Here is a 14,376-nt window from a genome sequence, read left to right on the forward strand (position 1 = left end):
TCAAAAATTGAGGTACCTTTGGGGTGGCAAGATTTCTTCTTGACAAGTCTACTCTGACTTCTGATAATTCACTACATTTATTTTTTGGCATTTTGTTGTCCTCAGTGAAGGGCTAACAGACCAATATTTTTCTTTTTCTTTTCTTTTCCTTTTATTATCTTTTAAAAAGAACCCTTCTTAAAATTATTCTTCACTCACCTGGCCTTAATCTGAACTTTTACTTTCTAAACAGCACTTCTAAAGCTACGGTCTATCTGCCTATATTTCTCCTTTATAGCCTAACACTCTTTTTTCTTTGTACCATCACTGGATGACATGTTCTCCATTTCCCCCCTCCTTACTGGAATAGTTTGTAATTGTGTTTTTAGCATCTCTTTCTTTAGGAACTCTCATCGTGAACTTATTTTCCCATCAGTTTCTTCTGCTACGGAATCCCTCTTATCTTTATTAAAATGTAGTTGAAAACCCATCTGATTATGCTAGATGCTACCTTCTCTTAATATCTTTCCCTGATCCCATAAATAAACACATAAGTATTTAAATAAGTATAAATAAAATATTTATTCATAGTTAAATACAATTAATGGCCATGTCAGATAAATCATCCACTAAAACATTTCAATTTTAATATACTTTATTTAAAAAGTACAGAGTTTTAAATTGTTTTCCATGGGGTAAAGCGGAAAGTAATGACTAATTTTATCTATCTACTGAAGAGGCTCTGTTCTTGATGAATGGTGATTATTGTATGGCAAATCCATATTTGCATGATGTGCAAAAAAAGAAAAAGAAAAAAAGAAAAGATAAATGTCTTTTATTTACATAATTTAGAGTTTATATCATCCCATTGTTTAAAATCATGAAATGCTGATGTTTTGACTTATTTCATGTCTTCTAGTTGCACCATTTCTCAGTTCACAGTTTATCCATAGATTTAACAGGGCATCATGGATCAGCCAGTGTCACCTTGAGATAATGACCCACAGCAGAGATAGCACAAGAAGAGTAGGCTTAGCATTTAGGCCTGAAACACCACCACATTCTCTAGCATTCTCCTAGAGATAAAATAAATACAGATGAAGGGAAAAAAATAACTACATTTCAATAAATGAAACAATATTTGTCAATAGAGAGAGTCAGAGAGAATATTACAGATGCAGATACAAAATGCAAATACAGGGATAATTTAGAAATCATCAGTTGCTCAGATATGATACAATATCATCAAGACTTGTGAAATCTGTGCTGCTTCAAGACAAGTGAATGCCACCAACCTTGAATTACAACACTGTGGGACATACTGAATTTAGTTTCATGGATTATCTGTAGCCCAAAGTACCACTGAATCCAATGATATTCTTCTGATGCTTAACTATATCATCTGGAAGTTTCTAAGGTTGGAATTTCCCAGTTTTTCTTTAAAAAACAAAAAAAGACAGCTGCAGAGGCTGGTTAGAAGCTGGGAGTGGGAAACCATTTCTCCAGTGTGCTTCATTTCCTTCTCAAACCTCTGAAGGGAAAATGTTATTTCTTAAGGATTTGCCATATCGGCACTTCTTTTGTATGTCTGCAAAATGGAACTATAGCAATCTGTATGGATGGAAGAACTGTAGCAGAAGCACTGACTTCATCTTTTGGCTAGAGGTGAGGCCCCAGTAGTCTTTGGTCATGCTTTCCATTCCTTTCGGACCCTGCTGCCCAATCAATAATTGTTCAATCATAGCTTAAAGAGAATTGTCTTATTGTTGATGCTTTCTATCCAGTTGTCCTTTTTTCCTGATCCCCTACCCACCTACTTTCCAAGGAAGGAAGAGAGTAAGGGCAGTCAATCTAAACCTAGCTAAGACTTTTGGAAAGTTTGTAATAGTACATTGTTTATCATGTCTCCAGTCTTGTCGAATTACATTACTATCGTTACACTTGAGTTGTTTATTCTTATCTGACTTGCATTTCTGATTCACTCTGAAATATTCAAGTGACAATGAAAGTGAGGAAGAGACGTGGCACCAGACACATGTTTTGGGGGGTGCGTGTAATAATAATAGGTAAGCATGGTAGAATGTGTTGTAGTAGTAGATTTACTTTCTGGATAACAGAATTGACGTAGGTGGCAAACAAAGATCACGGGCAGAGAAATATCAGGCCATACAAGCAGAGATGTAAACAGAGCAAGGATTTGAGAAAATAAAGGCAAAAGAAATAATTTTGGCCATCTAGTACTGAATACATAATATTCAGACCAAGATGAGATAATGGAAAAATTGAGAAAATAAGGTACGAAAAAACAATGAAGTTAGAATGCAAATGGAGTGCAATTACAGAAGTGCGACCAGTGAGACAAAGCAATTTGTTTCATTGTTAGGATAAACCACTTACCTCAGGATGGAATCCATGACAAGATTCTGGACGTCTCCTAATCTTGTGAGATTTTAAGCGTTCACATTTTAGGGATTCGTTATGTTCACAGAAGTTAAAGATATAGCTTAAATCCTGGATTTGTCACATTCAAAGTGATAAAAATAAGCCATCTAGCCAAAGATCACTTGGATCATCTGACAATAGTTGTATTACCCCACCAATCCACCCCTGTTCTCAACCTCTGGCACACTAGCCTAGTCATCTGGATATCAATAAAGCAAGCATTCTTGAATTTCGAGAGCAAGTTATTTCCTAAAAAAATATTCTTGGTGTGCTGCTATTGAGAAAGATTATCTAATTTTCCATCTCTGTGTTCTAAGGTCTTCACCTCTCCTGAAGATATTCTCTTTGTTTACCTAATTAACTTGCATCCAAAATTTAGCGCTCCACATCATATACTGTATTTTCATTTTATTTGCAATAATTTAACAAACAATACATTTGGTTAAAGGCATCACTTGATTTAACTTTTAATTAATTCCAAATTATTTCACTAAGTGCCAGTTAACTATTTGCTAAATGTCTGCATCCAAACATACGACTTTAACATCATTGTAGAAAAAAAGGATATACCTTATTTCTATTGGTTCCATGGTAATTGGTGAAACCGACTCACAGTCACATTCATTACTTACTACTACCATGAAGAGATTGCTGTTTTGAATTTGTTGGATAACAAAGGACCTGTCAGCAAAGAATAAGTAATTAATACAAGAATCAAACATGGGTCAAGATGTCATGCTCCTATACAACTTGGAAGGAGAAGTAAAGATAGGAAGGTTCTTCACCATTACTGTATGTTGATTTCCATCATCCTATGAGATAATTATTTGTAGAATAATACAGTAAATTTTTTCATGGCAACTTGATACAGCACATGGACTGATTTTACCCAACTTAAGCAATTACTTAAGTATCTCTTAGGCAAGTACTGAGTATCTCTTCCCCCCCCTTTACTAATTAAATATAAAGTAAATTTTATTCTGCAAAATTTCAAATCCAACATATTACAATTTGAGCACAATCCAGCCAAGATTGGCTGCTACCAGCCCAAGGCAGATATGCAGATATACAAGCATGGGTTTCATCTCAATGTTATATGAATTAATTTTGCTTTGTAGAGTAGGATTTGTTCCTCCTCTTCTCCTATAGGTGCTTTCAAAAAGCTAAGTCTTAACATAATGTCATCACAGGAAATCAATTTTAAGAAATCCCAGAAAGAGAAAAATATTCAGTAGATAGAAAATCTTATTAGAAAATCCTGGCTGCAGTAGAAAAATGATCCACTTGAATATTTTGAATATTGTGGTGGAGAATATCTTGTATCCATCTGCATCACTGTAGAAAAAAGGGAAGTCTGTCCACATGGGTTTTTTTAATCCTCTTGAAACCAACAGTGAGCAATTCTAAAGAAAAAGAAATAGTCCTTGGAAAACAGTAACGATTTAGATCAGTGGTCTTCAACCCTGGGGCTGTGGCCCACTACCGGGCCATGGCCTATTTACAACTGGGTCATATGAGTGGTGGGTGGGTGCACATATGTGCTCATCTCAACTCACGCGAGCAGCAGGCCAGTGCACATGCACGCAATTTGATTTGCGCAAGTTGAAAGCTGGGGTGCATGTGCACAAAACTCAACTAGTTGAGCTGCATGTGCATGCATGCCAGCTTGCTGCTCACATAAGTCAAGCTGCGTATGAGCACATGCGTGTCAACCCACTGCTCAGGCAGCCTGGTTCCCCTCTTCCCCCTCTAGCCGGGCTGCCAAGCCAACAAAGGTTGGGGACCTTCAAGATTCAGATTAGCACTTTGGAAGTGGTAAAAAAACTTTTTGAAAGCACCTTGGAACAACTATGACCTTGATGACTGAATACCTCCATAGGCATTCCTCCTCTTCTCTTCTCTACGGATGGTGTAGGGCAGGGGGATAGGGAATGGGATCCTTTAGAATATATCTGAAGCAGATGGCTGCATTATTAGTCTGTGTGTTGACCCATGAGGATGTTTAATCACAAACTTCTTTCTAAAACAATCATTTTCATATTTCTGGAATATGTTTTTGGCACAATAGGTGGCCCTTATTATTCAAACTCTAAATCCATGTTTTCCACATTTGCAGTGGGTAAATACAAATTAAACATCATTACTGAAAGGGTTCCATGCATCCACAAGTTTGGGTGAGGGGTTCCATTTGGAGGAACACATCTGGAGTACTTTTTGTGTGCTTTATGAATGGGCAAGATAGCAGATGTGCTTCTTGCATAAATGACTTATGATCTGTGGTTTCATTACATATAATAAACAGGCTGAAACAGATCCCCCCCTTCCAACACACATACATTGATGAGTTGCTTATTTCATTAGTTGAGGCATTTCATCTGATTTCTAAAGCTCCTCTGAGGTCATTCTTTTCTAGTTCGAAAAGCAGATGGCCTTGTGGACAATGACATGTTTCAGAAGTGTAGTTAAATATTCTTTCATGCTACTGTCCTGATAGTTCCCTACCCATGTAGTAAAGGACTCTATTTTTGTATTAATCTTTAAATCAGTTCCATGTAACATGTCATGACATATAACACCACTGAATCCAGAACAGACCATCTCAGTGGTCTGGCAGGGAATCATGAAGTTAAATGAGGACTTGACGATGTGTAGATGTGGACACAAAGGCATATTTCCATTCAGACGTCTTTACTTAAAATACATATTGTCTTACTAAGAAAATGTTCTGCTTTTTCCAAAAATCACAGAAAACTGAAGGAGGGGGAAGATGTGTAAGGGAGGCAGAAGCCTTTGAACTGGCTCTGGGAGAGAAACAACAGGGGAAACTGCAATTAAAAGAGCACTAAGAGGAAGATTAAATGCTCTTGGGGTTTTTAAACTTACTGAACCCCCATTAAAATTACACTTACTGGGATCTGTAATATGATGACGATAAACACAATGTGCATTTACAGTCTAACACACTAGGTTTGAACTTTCTAGCAACGTTTACAACAGCTGGACCTTGTAGCACAACTGACATCAGTGTAATGAAGCATCTGTGGCTTTGTGGATTTGTGGGGAGAGAAGAGAAAGGGGCCAATAAAAGGAAAATAAGAACATTCCTTTAACACAGTATTACAGCTATGTTTTAAATATGAAGATATCTCAGAAAGTTATAAATATTTATCTGAACTGTAAGGGAATAAAACACAGCTCCAGAGTACCCATTTCAGGAAGGGCTATCAGCCAATCCCATAGGTTGCAGCATTTTCAACAGCAACTTTGCAAGTAAAATTAGCTCATAAGATGCTTGGAAGGGGACAGTATCCAGCAATTGATAATTACCCTTTGCTGGAACTATTCATGTATTTGAAGAAGATTTTTTTTGGGAGGGGGAAGCAGGAATAAGGGATTAAACACCAGAGATTTAGTTAGACTCTTAAATGATGTCGACTGCCCCATATTTGAAAGTGGTCCCAGGGACTTTTAAACATAGGAGGAACTCTAACATAAATGACACTGATCAGGAGACATTTTGTTCCAAACTGCCTGTGCTGTGGATGAACTGTAATGAGTTAATAATATATTATGTTAAAGTTATACGTGGGATAACTGATCCAATCCCTATCAATACAAGCCAACTCCTGGAAGGCACCAGATAAGGCAAAGTTGACTTTACTCTTATGAAGGAACCAGAAGGGGTACAAGCTACTCCAGCTTGTGGGATATGCTTCTAAACAACTTCCTGCTTTGTTAAAATATATAAGGTACATTGGGAAATCTTGCTTGCTTGATATATAATTATTTTCAATTATATGGGCAAAGTGATCTAGAAAGAATCTGATCCTGTCAATCTTAGTGAAAATGTGGTTTCACTGGGTATTCCCTTTTCAAAAGGACATCTCAGTCAGCTATTCAGCTTATAAGAACTCCATTTTAAAAACCTTCTTTTAAATCACCTACAAAATCACTCATTACTTCAGCCAGATTCCTGACTTGTAAGGTTGTAATGACAGGGAGGGTGGCTCATGCTATTTCTGGTCCACATCAGTTTCACCTGGGTTCAATCAAGAATTAATTGCATTCCATTTCCTTATATATCTGTGATTGTTTTAAAGAAACAAAAACACATGACAATTTATCTTACTGTTTAACATTTATTTCCAAGATTTAGCAACTTTTCCAAAAAGGGTTTTTTTTGCACATTTTGCTTTAAAATCTATGTTTTGTATGAGAATAAGGACTCAAAAGACAAATATATGTACCTTTGATCCTTAACCCCAGAGTTTTTCAACTGAGTTTTTCTCCAAAGTTTCATATATGCAAAGACAAACAACAAATATTAGCACATAAAAAGGAACACCTGTATCTGGTGTGTTTTGCTCCAGTAAGATATCTATATATTTCCTGACCCATTAGACATTATGCATCTGGATACAATTGATCCCAATCTAGGGTCACAGACCACAATGAATTGGATTCCCTCCATTATTCTGACAAGTCATCAGCATCTTAGCTTAGGTTTCTTCACCTATTCTTCCTAGGATTAGAGAGCTTTACTTATTTATTTTGTCAATGACTAGCAACATAAAATAATAAAAAGGGAAATAAAGTCAACAACTACAATCAGGATCAATGGGGAGAAATGAGTGCAATTATATATTGGCAACTATAACATAAATCAAATATGGTATACTCTGAACACCCCTATTACAATAATAACATGTTTATTTGCCCAACACTAATAAATCTAAGGATGAGAGAATTTTCTTGGAATTACAGTATGAAAAAGACCACACGCAGATCATTCAGGCCTTCTCTGAATGAATATAGTAGTCCATTTTCTCAGACACTCTTATCTTAGTTTCCATCTGTGCATAATTTAATGAAATATGGGCTGCTTCTCCAATCCTGTAGCCTAACTAGGCATGAAAATGTCATGTCAGTGTTTGAGTTATGTACAAAGTCAATTCCATGTTGGTTCATAAGCAAAGGATTAAATTATCACTGTCAGTTGCATAAGGAAGATAAAGTTAGAGCAGTGATCTCAACAGTCTCCATTGTGTAATTCATCAGAAAAAAGTTCTCTTTTTGTTCAGGTTATTATTCCTAGATATTTTCCATAATATGCAAAGGATTTAAATCAAGAGAGGATGGATGGGAAACATGCAGCCTACAATATGTTTCTGAACTTTGACTTTGGGAAGTCCTATCCCGCATGATTAATATTATGGGGTGCAGGTCAACACAAGGTGGAGAATATACTTCCTGCTTCCCATTTTCTTCACAATTTTCCTGTGAGATGACTTGGATTGAGAGATAATATGTCACTTTCATATAGAAGGGAGGCCTCATCTTCTGGTTTCTAGGCTTTTACTTTAATCAGTATACCAAATTGATTACTAGGTCTATTACATGCCACTAAGACATTGCTGGCTCTTAGTGACCAAATAGATTTTCTTCATGATGACCTATCCCTAACCTAGTCTTTTAGTTCTTCCAACAGTGCTTCCATCACTATGTAAATGAGTCCATCCACCTTGGTGATAGTTGTCCTCCTCTTTCCTTTCACCTTTCTCAGCATTACAGTCTTATCCAGAGAGCTAGGTCTTCACATAATGTCATCACTAAAAATCAATTTTGAAAAAATTCAGTGGATGAAAAATCTTGTTAGAAACAACTGGCTACACTAGAAAAATGATCCACTGAAGTATTTTGAAAGAATAGAATAGAATAGAATAGAATAGAATAGAATAGAATAGAATAGAATAGAATAGAATAGAATAGAATAGAATAGAATAGAATAGAATAGAATAGACCTGGAAGGGACCTTGAAGGTCTTATAGTTCACCATCTCAGACAAGTGACTGTCTAGTCCCGTGGTGGCGAACCTATGGCACGTGTGCCACAGGTGGCAAGCAGAGCCCTCTCTGTGGGCACGTGCACCATTGCCCCAGTCCTAGGTCTTCAGCTGGGTTTTATAAAACCTTTTTGCTTTAGGTCTCTGCCATGTGCAAAAAAAAAAGGTTCAACCAATCAATCAATTTCAACTTCCCGTGGAGAAAAAAAAAGATCTCGCAAAGTTGGAATTGATTGATTGAACTTTTTAGTCCCAGTCTGCTGTTACCACCACAGCCACACACACCCAACGGGCCACACCCACCCAATGGGCCACACCCACCCAGCACCCGACGATAAATAAGTGAGTTTTGGGTTGCAGTTTGGGCACTCGGTCTCTAAAAGGTTCGCTATCACTGGTCTAGTCTCTTCTTAAAAATCTCCAGTAATGGAGCACCCACAATTTCTGGAGGAAAGCTCTTCCACTGGTTAATTGTCCTCACTGTTGGAAGAGACCTTGGAAGTCTACTAGTTCAACCCCTTCCTCAGGCAGGAAACCCTATACCATTTCAGACAAAGGGTTGTCCAATCTCTTGTAATGGAGAATCTCTTGTATCAGCTTGCATCAGCTTAGAAAAATTGGGAGTCTATCCACAGGTTTGTTTGGTTTTTTTACAATCTTGAAACCAGCATGAAGCATTTTAAATAAGAACAAGTAGTCCTTGGAAAATAGCAATGATTTAGATCCTTCAAGATTCAGATTAGCACTTTGGAAGTTGTAAAAACTGATAATTATTTTCACTGGAAACCACTGTCTGAACATAGTACCAAGTAAAATGTGGGTTAACCAAGGTCATTCTAATACTAGTTCAAGGAATTCAAAATAAGAAGAAAAATGTCTGCAGGAAAGGACACCAATTTCCATGATATTTGGCAACTGTTATAATATCAATGGATATAGTGTCTAAATATTATCTAAAGAAGTGTGTGACAGATAATGTATACTGTACATCTTCTGGATTTTTACACCTGATGAGTATGTATTACAAAAGCAATTCATTGCATCATTAGACAAGCTATGCCTGTTTGGATCATCATTTCAGAAATATTTCCTTACCTAAACAGAGAAACAGAATGACCATGGGTAGGCAAAAAAGCAGTGGAAAACAAGAAACTTCTAAATTCCTGCCAGTGTCCCCACTGAGTTTCTTTGTGAGAAGCTGGCAAAGTCTCATAAATCCTTCCTTCCTTCCTTCCTTCCTTCCTTCCTTCCTTCCTTCCTTCCTTCTCTCCTTCACAGCAGGAGCCGATAGCACTGAAGCAGCCACAAGTTTCCCAAATTTCATTCCCTCAGGAGTCATGGGCCCTGGATTTTCACTTACATCCTGTAAGTTACCATTTCATTGAGTTAAAGGTCATGACAACATGAGTATTGGTTTAGTTATATTTCTTTAGCACCTGTTGAAATAATCTTTCCCTAGTATAATCTAGATAGGTAGCTAACCTCAACCATTCTGTTTTCACTGGCAGTTTTAGTGGTTATGCTGGGATTTCATCTCACAGCTGCCTCATTTTGATTTTTTTTTCTTGTTGGTTTCAGTCACAAAACAAAATGCACACACATATATTCACAATTCATAATGTGGAAAATGATGTACAGTCTCTATTCAAATATCTGTTACTCACATAATTATCAGTTGCAAAACCCAAACCCTAATGGAGTGGAACAAACTTCAACTGTTCAACATGCAGATATCTGTTGTTTTGGTTTCCAATACTCCTAATGTATTTTCCAGACTTCTGGCTACATTTCTAATTCACATTAAAAAAAAAAACCTGGTTGAATGTTACATCTACATTGCTACTATTTAAAAAAAGAGAAAGAGAGAATGAATCAGTTTTAAGCAATTAAAAACAAAAGAAATTAATAAGACAGTAGCTGAAGTTCAGCATAATAAGCTATATTGTATAATTTGTGTTTGAAATAGGCAGAGGAAGGACATTTTTAGCCATCTGGCAAAACTTTGCTGAGCATGATCACTGAATTTGCTGGTTTTAACTGGGAAAGAAGAAGCTATTTCTAGCCTAATTGTTATCTGCTAACCAGGGGCTGAAACTGGAATTGAACAGATCAATAATAATTACCCAGTCATAAGTTGGAAAGGGCCCAGTTCAGGAATCCAAGTGAGAACATCTCCCTTAAATGATTTTATAGCCTTTATTTGAACGTATCTAATGAAGGGGGAAACCTCTACCTCTCTAGGTAATTGGTTCCACTGTCGGGGAGAATTTTTTTCCTAATGTTCAATTGGAATCTGCCTTCCTTTAATTTAAATTCGCTATTCCATGCTCTGCAATCTGTAATGAGAGAGAAGAAATCTTCACCTTCTTCTATGTGATTTTTCCCCCCAAAAAAAGTTGAAGGATGGTATCAATAGAATTGTCTCCCAAGCAATTCTTTAGCATAAACATACTCAGTTCCTTCAATTCCTCTCCTTGGGTTCAGTTCAACTTTACTGACCTTATTTGAATCTATTCCAATTTTTCTAAAAATAAGTGCAGTGCCCAGACCTAGACCCAGTATTCAAGGTAGCCTGGCCAAAGCAGAAGAGATTGGAAATACTATTTCCCATGACGAGCGATTATACTTCTGTTGATGCAATCTAAATTTGCATTTGGACATTTTTCAAATGGATTATACCACTGGCTCCCTCTCAGCTTGCAATCTGGTACTCTTCCAATAAATCTTTGACATTAATGAGGCAAATATCCCCCAATCTATACCTGTCCATCAGATTTTTGCCTTCTAAGCGAATCTCCATAAATTTCATGTCTACACTTTGTTGTAATAAAAGTCTTATGCGAAAGCCTTGATTAACCAAAGCAATGATGGGAAATGGCAGTAAATAGTAACTGTGGATCTCTCTGGTCACAAGTATGGGATATAGAACATTATGATCTGAAAGAGAAGTAAATGGTTTAAAAAAACCTGTGTAAAAAAATTACACCTGTATATCTGTGAGGGTTAGTGAAAGATAATAGATCTGAAATGAGAGTGATGTTATGGACTTCTGGGGAGGTATGTGGAACCAAAGATAACTGCAAAAATGGAGCTGACAACCACAGCAAAGATCAAGGAACTGGTGAATAAAGTGATTCCTTGGACCCTCTCTGGATAAAGAGAGGACAGATCATCTATCTATACTCCAGACAGCTGTTCTTTGTAAAGAGACCACATGACAGCAGTTTCCCATAGGTTTGAGTGCAGAGAGACAATAGTCATTTGCTTGCAACCATGGCTGAGTCTTTTAAAGAACACTAAGCTTGAAAACCTTTCTAATTACTTTTGGAAATTTCTCATTAACTATTTTTAAGCTAACAGAAGAGTTTTGAAATGATACGTTTGCAATTGCTAGGTCTGCCTTTAATCCTGAATGAAAGAAAAAAATTAATTGTAAGCTTTAAAGAGTCTGAAATAAACAGGAAAAAGCTAAATAAGATTTTGATTCTAGAAAGTTATAAATGGAACAAGCATCCAGTTAAAATTGGAATATTAAAACCTTTACAATAAGACTTTCAAATTAATTATAAAGTAAAAACAGCTTCTAATGGGAAGTAGATCCTGTAGTGGTTTTTATAAGACATAACATAGATAATTTCATGATTTCAAAAATGGACACTAGAGAGGACTAAAGATTTTAGGTTAATGAAATATACTGTATACAAGCCGGCAAGATGGTGCAAATGCTCTAGCAATTAAAATATTGAAGGAGACTTTTAAATAATGAAATCAGAAAATAGTAGCCATAATATTAATAATGTCAGTAATGGTGTCTGTTTCTATGGATAGACTATGTCCAAAAGATGCTATTAAAGAAATGTCAGATGTAAAAGAAAAAAAAATGGATTTATAACTGACAGGCCTAGAGAATATAAATTTAAATACAAATGACAAACTTTTTGGGTTTACAAAAAGAGGGCTGTTAAGGTCTTGAAGAACTCTGTGCAATAGGACAAAGAAGAAATGAAGTCAAATCCTATGACAAGATTTGAATGAATTAAATATTAATCCTGTTAGAAATAAAAGGAAAGAATGTAAAGCTAGTTTGTTTGATTAAGGATAGAATATATATAGCATATTGAATAACAGAGTTGGAAAGGACCTTGGAGGTCATCTAGTCCAACCCCCTGCTCAGGCAGGAAACCCTATACCATTTCAGACAAATGGCTGGCCAGTCTCTTCTTAAAACCTTCCAGTGTTGGAGCATTCACCACTTCTGGAGTCAGGTTGTCCCACTGGTTAGTTGTTCTAACTGTCAGGAAGTTTCTCCTTAGTTCTAGGTTGCTTCTCTCCTTGACTAGTTTCCATCCGTTGCTTCTTGTCCTGCCTTCAGGTGCTTTGGAGAACAGCTTGACTCCCTCTTCCTTGTGGTAGCCCCTGAGATATTGGAACACTGCTATCATGTCACTCCTAGTCTTTCTTTTCAGGTTAAAATAAGATATGTTGATACTTCTAGCTACCTTTTATAGACTTCCTGATGACACCAGGACTGAAAGGATGATGCTTAATGAATTTGTTTATAGATAAGAGTAACTTTAGGGAGAGTGAAGACTAACTTAATTTGTTTATACTTGTGATGCAAGTTTTAAGACACTTCTTTATATATTTCATTGTGATTGTGGATAAAAAAGAAATGCATATAAAGAAAAGATTGGAGCAAAAAAGTGAGAATAAGAGAATGATACTCTATGTTATGTATACAGTAAAAATATAGTTGCAAAGAATGTAGTTAAAGAGAATAAGGAATGGTTCTAGAAGAGATAATGCAAAGTGTTTTTATGGACATTTTAAAATGTTTTGGAAGTAAGTAATCTGGGCTGAACAAGAGGGTTCCAGAATGGTGAATAAATTTAAAAATAAAAGTGATAAAACATTTGATGAAAAAGGAAACTTCTGTGAGGCAGTGCAGAAAAGAATATTGTGGAGTTTCTATGGGAATAATAGTGATATTTGGCATTCTTTTTAGTAAATGTATAACTTTTTAAAATCAAAAGAATGTCTAATGCTGAATATTTATTATGAAGGTTTTCCATTTGAAGCAGCACTGAAAAAAAATTAAGTATTACTTACTTTGTCTGAAACTAGTTTTAGGAAACTAAAAATACTTTAGAATTGGCCTATTACTGTTATAATTTCTCCATAATAGTCAGTTTTAATATTTTCCTCCTGTTTTATTTTATTTATTTATTTATTTTTTAATCCCATTTATATCCCACCCTTCTCCGAAGACTCAGGGTGGCTTACAATTTAAAGCACAAATCAAATCAAATTGTTTTACTAGCAAGGTGCTGTTGATCAGCTAATATACATTATAAAATACTATTTCTTTGTAATAATCCTTTCAATCTATTAAGCAGAGAAATACATGAATCTTTCCTCAGTTCATAGAACAGAATTATATAATACATGATCAAAACTAATTTCTGCTTTTTGCTCTATAGTTTTCTATCAATGTATCCTAGTTAAACTGCCTTTTAAAAAAGAAAATGTAGATTTGAGCTAGGGTTTCAGAGTAATGTCTAACTAAAAACATTTTAGAGTAAGTAAGCAAAATTATTCTAGATTTCTACTGCTATGCAATACAATGAGAGTTTGCTATTTTTATCGTTTCCACTGCATTCACTGGGAACAAATTAGATATGTCGGTCATAGGAAAGTATAGTATCCTATCATTTCCTTGAAAAAAATGGATCTGGAGATAGATCTAAACAGCTAAGACTTCCCCATGTACTGACACTAGCACAAATTCTATTTTGTCTACTGTTAGGATTTCTCCATAAAATTCTTACAAATGTTATAAAATTATAATTACAGATTTTTAAAAATAGAACTTTAGTAAATGCGGAAACAAGTAGATTTTCAAACCCAAATTAACCGGGCCAGATTTTTTTTTCCAAAATCAAGATTTTTTAGATTTTTTTTAAAAAGCCCTTTTTTATAATTGAAAGTCTGTTACATGCTTATTGAAACATCACACTATTTGCCATACAACACTATTATTGTTGCAAAAGCTGTAAAATTATGTCTTCTTGCATTTCATCAATTCAACACCGCTAATAGATGAAAAGATTTAT

General features: G+C 35.7%; 1 protein-coding gene across 1 annotated transcript in view; it reads right to left on the reverse strand.

Annotated features, from left to right (window-relative positions):
• Positions 1 to 551: 551 nt before the first annotated feature.
• CACNA2D3 (calcium voltage-gated channel auxiliary subunit alpha2delta 3) overlaps positions 552 to 14,376 on the reverse strand; it is a gene marked incomplete at its 5' end in the record, with an annotated part of 613,685 nt that continues 599,860 nt past the window's right edge. Inside the window, 3 exons of the mRNA XM_083353347.1 lie at positions 552 to 1,055; positions 2,377 to 2,482; positions 2,992 to 3,102. Coding sequence (XP_083209473.1) covers positions 963 to 1,055; positions 2,377 to 2,482; positions 2,992 to 3,102 — 310 coding nt within the window. The 3' untranslated portion in view covers positions 552 to 962. The remainder of the gene's footprint in view (positions 1,056 to 2,376; positions 2,483 to 2,991; positions 3,103 to 14,376) is intronic.

Source organism: Vipera ursinii (assembly GCF_947247035.1).
Source record: "Vipera ursinii genome assembly, chromosome: 2".
Classification (NCBI taxonomy): domain Eukaryota; kingdom Metazoa; phylum Chordata; class Lepidosauria; order Squamata; family Viperidae; genus Vipera; species Vipera ursinii.